Source organism: Notolepis coatsorum (genome assembly GCF_963971535.1).
Source record: "Notolepis coatsorum genome assembly, chromosome: 13".
In the NCBI taxonomy this organism is placed as follows: Eukaryota; Metazoa; Chordata; class Actinopteri; order Aulopiformes; family Paralepididae; genus Notolepis; species Notolepis coatsorum.
The window spans coordinates 8,425,186-8,439,985 of NC_140177.1; the positions used below are offsets into that span (position 1 = coordinate 8,425,186).

General features: G+C 45.9%; 2 protein-coding genes across 2 annotated transcripts in view; one reads left to right on the forward strand and one right to left on the reverse strand.

The window, feature by feature from the left end:
* Nucleotides 1-4,746, reverse strand: part of pdk4 (pyruvate dehydrogenase kinase, isozyme 4) — a 46,304-nt gene extending 41,558 nt beyond the window's left edge. Inside the window, exons 1-2 of the mRNA XM_084326946.1 lie at nucleotides 4,330-4,746; nucleotides 24-165 (exon numbers count right to left, since the gene is read on the reverse strand). Coding sequence (XP_084183072.1) covers nucleotides 24-165; nucleotides 4,330-4,447 — 260 coding nt within the window. The 5' untranslated portion in view covers nucleotides 4,448-4,746. The remainder of the gene's footprint in view (nucleotides 1-23; nucleotides 166-4,329) is intronic.
* Nucleotides 4,747-13,081: 8,335 nt separating this feature from the next.
* dync1i1a (dynein cytoplasmic 1 intermediate chain 1a) overlaps nucleotides 13,082-14,800 on the forward strand; it is a gene marked incomplete at both ends in the record, with an annotated part of 29,874 nt that continues 28,155 nt past the window's right edge. The window contains one exon of the mRNA XM_084327084.1: nucleotides 13,082-13,201. Coding sequence (XP_084183210.1) covers nucleotides 13,082-13,201 — 120 coding nt within the window. The remainder of the gene's footprint in view (nucleotides 13,202-14,800) is intronic.

A 14,800-nucleotide genomic window follows, 5' to 3' on the forward strand; every position in this document is an offset into this window, starting at 1 on the left:
CTAATATCATAATCATATCCTACCAGCTGGTGAGGAGCTGCAGAGAGGGGGTGCTGAGGAGCTTGTCTGGGAGGAAGTCGATCTCCTTCATGATGTTGGCCAGCCGGACGGGAAGCTCCTGCCGCAGGAACACGAAGGAGGTCTTCTCACAGGCATTGGCCGAGCCTGCGGTCACATGACAGGAAGAGTCAGCAAAAACCTCAGCCAGGAGTTAACCCTTCTTTGACCCCATCCTAACACGCACGCACGCACGCACACACACACACACACACACACATAACTCTTCCTAGAAAACTAACATTATCTTCAGAGGAAAAAAAACGCTCAGACAAAAGGTTGCACTCTATAATGCATCACTGAGCAGCAGTACAGTACAGTACAGTACAGCCTGGCGAAATCTTCCTGAACACATTCAAAACTTCTCACAATCCTAGTCTTGGACACTTTTCACTTTACATTTTCACACTCATTACTGTACATTTGTGTATATTTTTGGCTGGATAGTTGTATATTTAAGATTTTAGAATGTATATAATATATACCGGGACCGTATTTTCTTCTTTTTTATTCTTATTTTTAATATTATTATATTCTTATTCCTATTTTAGTCCTATTGACTAGCTATATGTTTATTGTTGTTCAATGTGAGCGATCTGTAGTAGTGCCGAATGTCCCTCGGGATCATTAACCCTTTCACTGCCACACGACAGCCGGTTATAACCCTTTCACTGTGACAATACAGAAGGTTATAGCCCTTTACTATCACACAACCGACGGCGATGCTCCATCATTAGCATCATTAGCTCCGCAAATGCGGAGCTAATGATGCTAATGATGGGAGCATCGCCGTCGGTTGTGTGATAGTAAAGGGCTAACCTTCTGTCGTGTGGCAGTGAAAGGGTTAAAGGATTTCTATTCTATTGATGCTGGACTGTCGGGGTCTTGACCCAATGCACACGGTAAACACAAGAGGTCATCCGAGGTTTTGATGAGACAGCAGTGTGTGTGTGTGTGTAGTGTGTGTGTGTGTGTGTGTGTGTGTGTGTGTGTGTGTGTGTGTGTGTGTGTGTGTGTGTGTGTGTGTGTGTGTGGGGAATGGGACACCCATTTGACTCACATTCCTACAGCCCAGGACAGTTCTGCCAATATTTGAGAACATGCACCGCTCCCTCTCCTAAAGCTGGTGAGAGAACCCTCACTTTTGTGATGTCACTGGGATGTAAAACACTGTGGTGCTAATAACAACCATACAGGAAGTGTGTGAGCAGCGGAGCTTTAACACCCAAATGAGGTTTAAATTCGGGGTCAGACCTGGTTATATACAACACCTGGACTGTCCTCCAACTGACTGTGTGTGTGTTACTGTGTTGTAACTGTCTTAGCAGATCTTTTATTTAGGGGTGCACCGATATGAAAATTGGCCACCGATACCGATACCGATTGTTCAACTAACACAATCGGCCGATACCGATACCGATAATTGTGGCAAAAAATAAGTATTTTTAATTTTTTTTTAATTTTTTTTTTAATTTTTTTTTAATTTTTTTTAATTTTTTTAATGAAACTACTGTATATTTGTATGTGTGTTTGTATTTGTAGGCCTCTTTACTTACTTAAAAAAGGAAACATCAAGAAATATGTTTATGGTATCACTGATCCCTCTCCCAGTATCGTCTGGCGGCCTGCAGAGGGATACTATTTTCTCAACCAGAGCTTTCAACCAATGCAATGGAACCATTCTGGCGGCCTGCAGCGGGATACTATTCTCTCAACCAGAGCTTTCAACCAATGCAATGGAACCATTTTGATTGACAGTCGATTCGGCCAATTACGCCACACCGCTAGCACCCACCTCCTGCTTACCACCAAGCGTTTATTCATTTTTCTACTTCGGGGCATGCCGCCATTGATCTGCTTGCGAGAATGCGAGTCAAACTTAGAACCACAACAAGCTAATACGTTAGCTGCCCGGCAGTGCCCGCCGACCAACGCGCTCCACAGGATGGCCAAACGAGACACAATGATTTTACTGCAACAAATTTTATAATAAAACAAAGCCTTTCTATACATTTGTCTGGTTGAAAACTTTATTAACAGATTGCAGAATGTGTAGTTGGGTACGGAATGAGCAACGGAATGTAACCGAGCTATGCACGGCTTGCTTGCTATCTTCGGGTAAATACTATGCTGATGTAATTGAACGTGTAACTAACTATAATAACGTTAATGCCACAAAACGAATGTTTGTGTCATTTTAACAGCAGATACTTTCTTAAATGCCATCCTCCCGACAGAGCGGTGTTGATGGGGAGCTCTGATGGATTCGCTTGGTTGTGTTATTAACATTGAACAGCTAACCGAAAGCTAGGGTTAACTAATGTTAAAGGTTTAGCCATAACGTTACGTTGGCTAAAGTTGGGGCTATTCTTAATCCAGTAATAATGGCTGCAGACCTGCAAGCAAAGTACAGCAAGTTGGCAAAGGAGTATTCCAACGTAAATCACATTTTCACCAGTAACGTTAGTCTTCTGCCTCCCGGCTATGAACGGACTCGGAGTAATGCCTTGCTGCTATGGGTAATAATAATATGCTGATGTTATTGTCCGTGTAACACTAACTATATAACGTTAATGCCACAAAACGAATGCCTTGTTAATCATAAATAGTAACTTTGATGCAGTAGCTTGTGTGTGTGTGGGGGGGACGGCGGGCGTTGTGCAGGTAGGTCGCGAGTGAATTATTTTTTTTTGCCTTTTGACGCTACACAAATGGATGGTTAGTTATCGGCGACTGCTATCGGCACATTTGAGCTTATCGGCCGATAGGCCGATAGCAGTCAACAAGGCACTTATCGGCCGATACCGATACCCGACCGATATATCGGTGCACCCCTACTTTTATTGTTTATTCTTATTTATTGAGCCTATACATGTATGAAATTGCTGATAAACTGTGTCTTGTTTTGTCTTGTAAGCTCGTCGTCTCTGTGTAACTGTGGGTAACCTCAAGTGTCTTACGAGTTGAAATAAAAGGTTTGAAATTAAATAGGCCTACATTTATTTTTTTTTGGTACCAGGAAGTCAGTGCTCATTATTATTATTATCTATGGATCATCAGCCCAAGATTTTACATCAGAATCAGAATCATTGACTCGTCAACTACAATGTACAAGGAATTTGTCTTTTTAGTTCACTGTGTGTCAACGATCTACAAATGTGAGGTTTCTCTCCGACCTCTTGCTTTAGGAGAGAGAGTGGTGTTGATATTCACAAATAACTGACTGGACTGTCTTGGGGGGGGGGGGGGCACAGGAATTAAGTGTGTTCTTAAAAAGGGGTGTTTGTGAGTCCATGGTGAGTTTGATTGATTGATTGATTGATTGATTGAAAAAATTGTTATTAACAGATTGCAGAATGGGTACAATACAGTACGGCTCAATACAACACAATTGTTAATAAGGGGATGCAGACCAGAGAAAGACTTTCGTCAGACCACCAGAGTGACAACAACACTGGTCAAAATACACAAACACTACAAACGGTTTGTAAACGGATAACATGACAGCAGCAGGCTGTTTCACTGTCTTGTATAGTCATCTTACTATAGCGTTGATATCGCCCTATTAATAAGTGTTGGACGCACTGGACTCACAGCAGCAACGCTTCAAATGCCAACAACCGTTAAGTGACGAGCAATAAATAGCCTAATCGTGGGCAACATTGGCATCGGCTTCTGTTGGTGAAAACATATATTACAACAGTAGAGTAGACTACCGCTGACCTATGCCCTCGAGTTGACTGATTGATTGATTGAAAACTTTATTTAACAGATTGCAGAATGCGTACAATACAGTACGGCTCAATACATACAATTGTTAAGGGGGTGCAGACCAGAGAAATACTTTCGTCTTGTTTACATCAGGGTCCCCCATTTTCAATTCATCATGACATACATGACATACAGATAGACAGTACTGCTACATCTATACATTTATGACATACCAGATCTACAAATACAGTACTGTTTGTGATACAAGAAGAGTCTAAAAAGGAGAGTACATTTGAGGGGGAAGAAACTGTACATTGGAGGAGGTTGGGTAGGTGGGGGGGGGGGACACTGTACAAGCAAAACTGTACATTGGAATATTGACAAAACCATACTTGGTAATTTACTGTACTGCTACATTATTGTTGACAATAACAAGCTTGATATATAACATGTGTCGGACAGGGTTAGTAATAATAACGTATCAGTGCACGGATTATAATGACAGGTCAGCAGCAGCATCATAATTAATAATAATCACAAGGTTGTTGGAGGAAAACTTACCAAAGTCAATGAACTGCTTCATGGACAGCGGCGAGGGGGCGAACTTGGCGAAGCGCTCGACTTGTTTGGGTATTCCAGCGATCGGGCTGTTCTTCAGCAGGAACTGTGCGAACTTCATGTTTGCTAATAATAATAATTATGATTATGATTAATGAATGGAAGTGGTGAGGGTGCCCTTTGTCACCATGCTCCTCCTGCAGAGAGAGACGCGGAGAGGACCTTTGGCTATAGCTTGTGCTGCTAACCGTTAGCTATAGGCAGCCATCAATATGCGGAGAAAGCCCGTTGTTATTAATAAATTGACATTATTATTATTATTATTATTATGGTCAGTTAAGCTTGACCCTTCCGAGCAGTGTCCCGACGTGTCGCCATCTTTGGTTCGGTGTTCCCCCCGGTGTGACTGGTTCCCGGAGAACGCGACCTCCCCTCTGCGTCCCGTTACAGGAGCAGTTGTTGTTGATGATGGATGAATGGGGGTGAGTGCCATTAGACTCGACCAATGAGCAGCGAGCGATGCTGGAGGTTTTGGGGGCGGGGTTTATTATTTGGCTACTAAACATATCCGGAGGTGTAGTCTGACGTCACTGGGTGTGCGTGATTTTTTTTTTTCCGTAGCCGCAGTTTGCGAAAGACGCTCTCTGATGGGCTAGGCTAGCCCGCGTACAGCGAAGACCCTCTCTGATTGGTTTAGCTCCGAAGGGCTCTTCCGCCTTGTACATAATATATTCTCTGCTTCGAAGTGGTTATGCTTTGGCCCTCTTTTGAAGTGGGTTATGCTTAGAGTTTGGAATCAGGGCTGGTGGTGGTCAGTGATGCGTTGCTCATGGGACGAGGTTGCACTCCGTGCGACCAAAGTTTTGTGAGCAGAAGCGCGTGCACACAGGAATGCGCTGCACTCGACTGATGCGCCAACTCGCAGTACCCACCTGGCTACTTTGCATATCAATAGCGCCGGTCGTCAGGTGTTACATTCCATTCGTAGAGGCAATTAGGCTCTGTCTTTAGTCTGACCTTATGCGAGGGAACATTTATGCGCATGCGCGGGAGCGCGTGCACGCGCCTGGGAGCGCGCGTGCACGTGGCGTCATTCAGTGTTGCAATGCTCATATCAATACTGGTTGCACGCACGCGTTAAGGCATTCCCGAATGGAATGTAACACCTGACGACCGGCGCTATTGATATGCAAAGTAGCCAGGTGGGTACTGCGAGTTGGCGCATCAGTCGAGTGCAGCGCATTCCTGTGTGCACGCGCTTCTGCTCACACAACACCCTTCGGAGCTAAACCAATCAGAGAGGGTCTTCGCTGTACGCGGGCTAGCCAATCAGAGAGCGTCTTCGCAAACTGCGGCTACGAAAAAAAAATCACGCAGGAGGTGTAGTGGTTACTTCCTGGTCTATAGGGAGGTGTAGTGGTTACTTCCTGGTCTATAGGGAGGTGTAGTGGTTACTTCCTGGTCTATAGGGAGGTGTAGTGGTTACTTCCTGGTCTATAGGGAGGTGTAGTGGTTACTTCCTGGTCTATAGGGAGGTGTAGTGGTTACTTCCTGGTCAATAGGGAGGTGTGCGTGATTTTTTTCCGTAGCCACATTTCTGGCAAGACGCTCTCTGATTGGCCGACGCCTGTTTCTACACTGGTTAAGCTTAGGCACTCTTTCGAAGTTGGTTAAGGTTAGAGTTTGTCTTAGAGCATGGCGATAGAACGCCAGGTAGTTTGCAGGCTGTTTGACGCGGAAATGGGCAAAGACACAGCTCGTCACGCTATTGGGCAAACATGTCAGTGGCCAATCAGAGAGCGTCAGTCAGTGGCCAATCAGAGAGTGTCTGCCAGAAATGCGGCTACGGAAAAAAATAACGCGGGAGGTGTAGTGGTTACTTCCTGGTCTATAGGGAGGTGTAGTGGTTACTTCCTGGTCTATAGGGAGGTGTAGTGGTTACTTCCTGGTCAATAGGGAGGTGTAGTGGTTACTTCCTGGTCTATAGGGAGGTGTAGTGGTTACTTCCTGGTCTATAGGGAGGTGTAGTGGTTACTTCCTGGTCTATAGGGAGGTGTAGTGGTTACTTCCTGGTCTATAGGGAGGTGTAGTGGTTACTTCCTGGTCTATAGGGAGGTGTAGTGGTTACTTCCTGGTCTATAGGGAGGTGTAGTGGTTACTTCCTGGTCTATAGTCAAAGTCAAGTCAAAGTCAAAGTCAAAGATTTTTATTGCCATGTATGGACGAATCCACATTGGAATACGGGTACATGAGCAAACACTGTGTAAACAGTACAGGAAAAATATGTAAAAACACAGACAGTATAAAAAGGACAAATGCTAAAATTGATATCGAACATCCCCTAAAAGTGCATATCATAGTTAAAACAGCGCTTCCACAAACCTGACTAATAACACTAATAAAAACACAGAAACAAAATAGGATAAAATACAAAACTAGCCTTTGGAGTCATTCAGGCTCCGCACAGCACTGGGGAAAAAGCTCTTAGTAAACCGAGAGGTAGAGCATGTGATAGAGCGGTAACGTCTGCCCGAGGGGAGGGGGACAAAGAGGCCTGCGGCTGGGTGACCAGAGGGGTCGTTGATGATGCCAGAGGCACGGGAAAGCAGCCTGGCACCATAGATCTCTTCTAGAGCTGGCAGGCTAGACCCAATTGTCTTGCGTGCGAGACGCACAATTCTATTCAGAGATTTCTTCTCCTGGTCTGTGATGTTACCAAACCATATAGTACAGGAGGAAGTAAGAACGCTCTCGATCACACAGCGATAGAAGTTGTGTAGAATCACCCTGTTATTTGTGAACTCTTTCAGTTTCCTGAGAAAGAAAAGACGTTGCTGGGACTTTTTAACAATGGTTCTGGTATTGGAGTGCCAGCGCAGGTCATTTGAAATAGTGACCCCGAGAAATGTAAAACTGCTCACCATCTCCACCTCTGAGCCATTTATGGTAATGGAGAGATGGGATACCTTGCTACGTCTAAAATCGATGATTAGCTCATTCGTTTTGGAAGCATTCAGGGTGAGGTTATTGGTCTCACTCCACCTAACTAGGTTCTGTACCTCTGATCTGTAAAATGACTCATCGTTTGAGTTTATACACCTAATGACCGTGGTATCATCAGCGTACTTTACTACCAGATTGTTATCATAGGAAGCAGTACAGTCATGAGTGCAGAGAGAGAACAGTAAAGAGCTTAGAATGCAGCCTTGTGGAGAACCAGTACTTAAAACAAGTTCATCAGACATATTGTTTCCAATCCTGACTCTTTGAAGTCTCAAAATTAAAAAGCTAAGAATCCATTCACAGATAGCGTCGCATAGACCCAGACACTGAAGTTTGTGGATCAGATTAGATGGAATAAGCGTATTAAAAGCAGAGCTATAATCGATAAAAAGCATTCTAACATAGGAGTTTTTCTTATCTAAGTGTTCATACACAGGATTAAGAGCTAAGGAAATAGCATCATCTACTGATCTATTTTTCTTGTAGGCGAACTGCCGGGTATCTAGACAGGTAGGAATCTGACCTTTTATATAATTCAGCACTAGCCGCTCTAAACATTTCATTAAAACTGAGGTTAGAGCAATAGGTCTGTAATCATTAAGACAAGTCACAGGTGATTTCTTGGGAACCGGAATGATAGTAGATTCCTTGAAGCTCCTTGGAACCAGGCGGCGCTCCAGTGACATGTTGAAAAGGTCTGTGAGCACAAGCTGCTCCGAGCAGAGTCTGACGGCCCTGGGAGGGATGCCGTCGGGGCCAGTGGCTTTCCTAGCCTTAGTACTGGACAGGACCTTGCGCACCTCATGTTCTGTGACAGTCAGCCCAGACAAGTCACTGGGGTTGGAAGGAATAAAAACAGGACGCTCTGTGTTACTTTCATCAAATCTGGAGTAAAAGTTATTCAGTCTACCGGGAAGCGAGTGATCACACCAGGGAGGTGTAGTGGTTACTTCCTGGTCTATAGGGAGGTGTAGTGTGGTTACTTCCTGGTCTATAGGGCGGTGTAGTGGTTACTTCCTGGTCTATAGGGAGGTGTAGTGGTTACTTCCTGGTCTATAGGGAGGTGTAGTGTGGTTACTTCCTGGTCTATAGGGAGGTGTAGTGGTTACTTCCTGGTCTATAGGGAGGTGTAGTGTGGTTACTTCCTGGTCTATAGGGAGGTGTAGTGGTTACTTCCTGGTCTATAGGGAGGTGTAGTGGTTACTTCCTGGTCTATAGGGAGGTGTAGTGTGGTTACTTCCTGGTCTATAGGGAGGTGTAGTGATTACTTCCTGGTCTATAGGGAGGTGTAGTGGTTACTTCCTGGTCTATAGGGAGGTGTAGTGGTTACTTCCTGGTCAATAGGGAGGTGTAGTGGTTACGTCATTGCCGTTTTTCGTGTTCCACCCTCTGTTCAACGCAATGTATTTCCCCATTGCCCATTTCTAAATCGGCTTGTTTTAGATAAATAAAGCATTAACGTTGGCATGGTGTACCTTTCTGTGCGTATTCATCCACAAGCTATTCGGACGCGGGTTGACGACTTTGTCCACAACGTCTGACACCATGTAGAAAGGACGAGAGGTAGGCAGGTGAGCATAGATGGTGATTTAATATAGATAGCTTACAGGGGATGACACGATACAGCCTAGTCGTATTGCTGCTATCTTTTTTTTTTTTTTATCTTTTCCCCCCTCCTTTTTCCTCCGATTTTCTCCCATCCCAATGTTAGTCGTTATGCCAATTCCCAATCCCCTTCCTGGTCGCTGCGCACTTACCCCCCACAGTCGGTCTGGGAGAGTGGAGGCTATCACGTGCTTCCTCCGACACACGTCTAGCCAATCAACCGCTTCTTTTCACCTGGCAGCGCGGACTCTCACTGAGAGGGTGTAACGTGTGGAAGGATCACACTACCCCCCTTAGATCCTATCCGCGCTGAGCAGGCGCCCCGACCGAACTGTAGGAGTCGCTGTTTACAACGACCCGGACCCACCCGCCAGCTTTCCCACCCTCTAATACAGCCAATTGTATTAGTGTGAACGGCCAGCCAAGCTGGTGACAACGCCGGAGCTGTGAGCTGGATTCGAACAGGCGAATCCAGCGTCTCCGGCGTTTGGTGACAAAAGCAATCTCCGCTACGCCACCTGACCGCCCTGTATTGCTGCTATCTTGACCGGTGTTTACTTCCTGAGTGACGTCAGAGTAGTACGGAGGCCGTCACGTATCCAGCTTGTGTATCGGACTAACACAATGCTCTACACAGCATCCTTGACGTTTTTCTGGAATCTTGTATTTAAAAAAAAAAGTCTAATCAAATCAAATCAAAGCACAGTACAGGCCCCTCCTATGTATGTATTGCAAATCTGGTATGTCATAAATGTATAGATGTAGCAGTACTGTCTATCTGTATGTCATGTATGTCATATATGTTACGATGAATTGAAAATGGGGGACCCTGATGTAAACAAGACGAAAGTCTTTCTCTGGTCTGCACCCCCTTAACAATTGTATGTATTGAGCTGTACTGTACTGTACCCATTCTGCAATCTGTTAATAAAGTTTTCAATCAATCAATCAATCAATCAATCATGGGGCTGCGGCACTGCAGATATACCCTAACGCACAGTACAGGCCCCTCTATGTATGGGGCTGCGGCACTGCAGATATACCCTAACGCACAGTACAGGCCCCTCTATGTATGAGGCTGCGGCACTGCAGATATACCCTAACGCACAGTACAGGCCCCTCTATGTATGAGGCTGCGGCACTGCAGATATACCCTAACGCACAGTACAGGCCCCTCTATGTATGAGGCTGCGGCACTGCAGATATACCCTAACGCACAGTACAGGCCCCTCTATGTATGAGGCTGCGGCACTGCAGATATACCCTAACGCACAGTACAGGCCGCCTGTAACTGTTCCGCAACTGTAAGTTACTTCCGGGGTAGGCCTGATTGGCCCCGACAGGCACGTGACGCGCAACTTTCTCTGCCGCGCGGCACGCTCCGCAGAGCGGAGCGGCAGAGCTTGCGGAATTATGTAACCGCCCTAATCCGCCATGATTTTCATTCGGCGCTTCAGCTCACCTGGCAGAGCAGCGGTCCTGCGGTCCTGCGGTCCGTTGTTGACGAGTTCAAATCCCATCAATTTTTTTTTTTTTTTAACGTGATTTTTTTTTTAACGTGTATTGTTTCGCCGGTTAAGGTTAGGCATGGTTAAGGTTAAGGTTAAGGTTAGGCATTGTTTCGGAGTTGGTTAAGGTTAGAACGGTTAAGTTTAGGCGCTGTTAAGGAGCTGGTTAAGGTTAGAGTTTGTGTTAGAGAATGGCAATAGACAGCCTATTTCCGCGCGACAGCTCTCAGCAGCCTCGTTGCGCGTCCTGAAGCTGCCGCGTCACGTGCCTGTCGGGGCCAATCAGGCCTACCCCGGAAGTCACTTACTGTTGCGGAACCGGTACAGGCGTACAGGCCCCTCTATGTATGAGGCTGCGGCACTGCAGATATACCCTCCTCCACACAGCTGACAGCGACACGGGGAGGCGGGGTCTCCTCTCATCATCATCACCACCCGGCGTGTCTCTGGGATGCAGCGGCGTGCAGCAAGTGCACCTGTTCTGTTTCGTATTCATGTCACCAGACGCCGAGATGTTTGATTTCCACATCTGTCATGTGTAATGTAGGCTACCTGGCGGTATGATTCAAAGCGCATTCATATCTGAGAGATCTCCAGAGAGTCGGTGTCATTTGATCAAGAGGAGGAGGATGTGTTGAACACTGTCATCAGGGCGCAGCAGTGAGACAGCATCCTTCCCGGTGACCCATCATCATCATCATCGTTACCAATACGAGAGGATCATAAGGTACTGTACGCACCGTTAATAACAGTAAACAATGCGACATTCTGCTGCATGTTGCTGATTGTATTTTTGTATTATGTGCCGATGCTTCGTGGGGTTTTCTCTAACAGGGATAAAGATAATAAAGCACGGACGAAATATATGTGACGTCGTTGCGAATTATTATTACACCCAATTTTGGGATTTGCAAGCTGCAAAATGCATAAAATAATGTTTTGCAAATCAAAGCCTCTCAACTATATTATTTTCTGCCATTCGCCTTCCTTCACATACATTTGGTTTGTGTTTGTGCATACTTACTTGGGTCTATATATAATATAAGGTGTGTCTACTTTAGTTTCCTCTGCATTATTTATTATTTCTATAGGCTATTTGTTCCATGTCTACGCCTATTTATAGATTAGGAGGTCTTGGCCTTGTCTCCCCTCCTCTGTATTGACTCCTGGGTATCTTGGGCAATCGATTTTTATCATTTAATGTCTACTCTATTTATATAGTCTTTATTACATCACAGGTCGTCTTGACCAGACTCAAACTTTATTCACATCATCACTGTGAATAAAGTGATGCTGCAGTACGTGGCGTATAGCCTATTCGAACAATGTTTACCTTTCTTCCCATCTAACATAATAATGAACGCCGGGCAGCAGGCCATCTCACCTTGGCACACACTATGAATTGAAAATGGGGGACCCTGATGTAAACAAGATGAAAGTCTTTCTCTGGTCTGCATCCCCTTAACAATTGTGTGTATTGAGCCGTGTACTGTATTGTACCCATTCTGCAATCTGTTAAATAAAGTTTTCATTCATTCATTCACCCAGACAAGTGAGGCATATATAACTGAGGCGACTCAGTGAACTGCAGTGGACTGAGCGTCAACGAGGCCACACCACTGCCCTGCCCTGCCCTGGCCTGGCCTGTCGGAATGCCACAGCCATTGTTGCTGACACCCAGGCAGACATGTCTGCTGTCCCCCTGCACCGCCTGTCGTTGATTGATTGATTGATTGATTGATTGATTGATTGATTGATTGATTGATTGAAAATGTTATTAACAGATTGCAGAAATACAGTACGGCTCAATACACACAATTGTTAAGGGGGTGCAGACCAGAGAAAGACGTTCGTCTTGTTTACATCAGGGTCCCCCATTTTCAATTCATCATAACATTTATGACATACAGACTGATAGACAGTACTGCTACATCTATACATTTATGACATACCAGATTTACAAATACAGTACTGTTTGTGATACAAGAAGAGTCTAAAAAGGAGAGTATATACATTTGAGGAAGAAACTGTACATTGGAGGAGGTTGGGTAGGTGGGGTGGGGTGGGGGTGGGGGGGGGGGGGGGGGGTTGGGTAGGTGGGGGTGGGGGGGGGGGGTGCGTTCGTTATATTGCGGGAAAAATGTCAGTTGTCGAATGTTCTGCACCGTCGACAGTCCAATTAAGTTAAGTTGGAGCTTTTATTATGAATCCCCTTGGGGGCAAAACATCGGCCTCTGCATTTGCCTCATCCTAACTCTTCAGGAGCAGTGCGTGGGGCAGCGCCACACCGTGCGGCGCCCGGGGACCAACTCCAGCTGTAAATGCCGGTATACCTCGGTCGAGGTCAATGGCAGGATGTATACCCAGCATGCCTGTCTTTTGGGGCGGGAGGAAACCGGAGTATACCCCGGAGAAAACCCACGCAGACTGTGGGTTCCTGAGCATTTATTCACGGCTTTGGAAAATGCAGTGATTCTGTTTTCTATGAATAGCCCTCTAGACGCCGCCATTATACTGAGACACCACCCCCCCCCCCCCCCGCACACACACTACTGTGAGAGCATCGTCATGCACGGGGCTTGTCCTTGTGTGACATTATCCACTTCCTCCGCACGCAGGCCCCCGTTTAGGACGCCATCATGTCGGACAAGAGTGACCTAAAAGCTGAGCTGGAGCGCAAGAAGCAACGTCTGGCCCAGATCAGAGAGGAGAAGAAGAGGAAGGAGGAGGAGAGGAAGAAGAAAGAGGTAAGGAGAAAAGTGAGTAAACATTTCATCTATCATACAGGCCTAATGGTTATAGAAGCAGGCTTGTCATATGGGCGGTCTGGTCTAATGGTTAGAGAAACAGACTTGTCATGTGGGCGGTCTTGTGTAATAGTTAGAGAAACAGACTTGTCATATGGGCGGTCTGGTCTAATGGTTAGAGAAACAGACTTGTCATATGGGCGGTCTGGTCTAATGGTTAGAGAAACAGACTTGTCATTTGGGCGGTCTGGTCTAATGGTTAGAGAAACAGACTTGAGCGGCACGGTGGTGTAGTGGTTAACACTGTCGCCTCACAGCAAGAAGGTCCAGGGTTCGAATCCCGCTTGGGGACCAGGTTTCCATGATGCCAGTTACCCAGGTGGGGTATCTCCCAGGCCTTTCTGTGTGGAGTTTGCATGTTCTCCCCGTGCTCGCAAGGGTTTCCCCCCCCCGATAAGATAAACCCAATGGAAAAACATGCACAACAACAAGATCGCTAACGCTGTGGCGTCCTTGACGAAGACGGACAGGAGCACTTGGATTGGTCCCCTGGCGCGGCTCACGTGGCGCCTGTCTGCTCCCGGCTGCCCTTGGGGGGGAAGGACGACGGGATGGGTTAATCGCAGATACGCATTGTATGCATGGTTCGCATGTGTGCCAAATGATGACCTCGGAGCAGGTCCTAAATTATTTTATTACTTGTCATATGGGCGGTCTTGTGTAATAGTTAGAGAAACAGACTTGTCATATGGGCGGTCTGGTCTAATGGTTAGAGAAGCAGGCTTGTCATATGGGCGGTCTTGTGTAATGGTTAGAGAAACAGACTTGTCATATGGGCGGTCTGGTCTAATGGTTATAGAAACAGACTTGTCATATGGGCGGTCTTGTGTAATGGTTAGAGAAACAGACTTGTCATATGGGCGGTCTGGTCTAATGGTTAGAGAAACAGACTTGTCATATGGGCGGTCTTGTGTAATAGTTAGAGAAACAGACTTGTCATTTGGGCGGTCTGGTCTAATGGTTAGAGAAACAGACTTGTCATATGGGCGGTCTTGTGTAATAGTTAGAGAAACAGACTTGTCATATGGGCGGTCTGGTCTAATGGTTATAGAAACAGACTTGTCATATGGGAGGTCTGGTCTAATGGTTAGAGAAACAGACTTGTCATATGGGTGGTCTTGTCTAATGGTTATAGAAACAGACTTGTCATATGGGAGGTCTGGTCTAATGGTTAGAGAAACAGACTTGTCATATGGGCGGTCTGGTCTAATGGTTAGAGAAACAGACTTGTCATATGGGCGGTCTGGTCTAATGGTTAGAGAAACAGACTTGTCATATGGGCGGTCTGGTCTAATGGTTATAGAAACAGACTTGTCATATGGGCGGTCTGGTCTAATGGTTAGAGAAACAGACTTGTCATATGGGTGGTCTTGTCTAATGGTTATAGAAACAGACTTGTCATATGGGTGGTCTTGTGTAATGGTTAGAGAGACAGACTTGTCATATGGGCGGTCTGGTCTAATGGTTAGAGAAGCAGGCTTGTCATATGGGCGGTCTGGTCTAATGGTTATAGAAACAGACTTGTCATATGGGCGGTCTGGTCTAATGGTT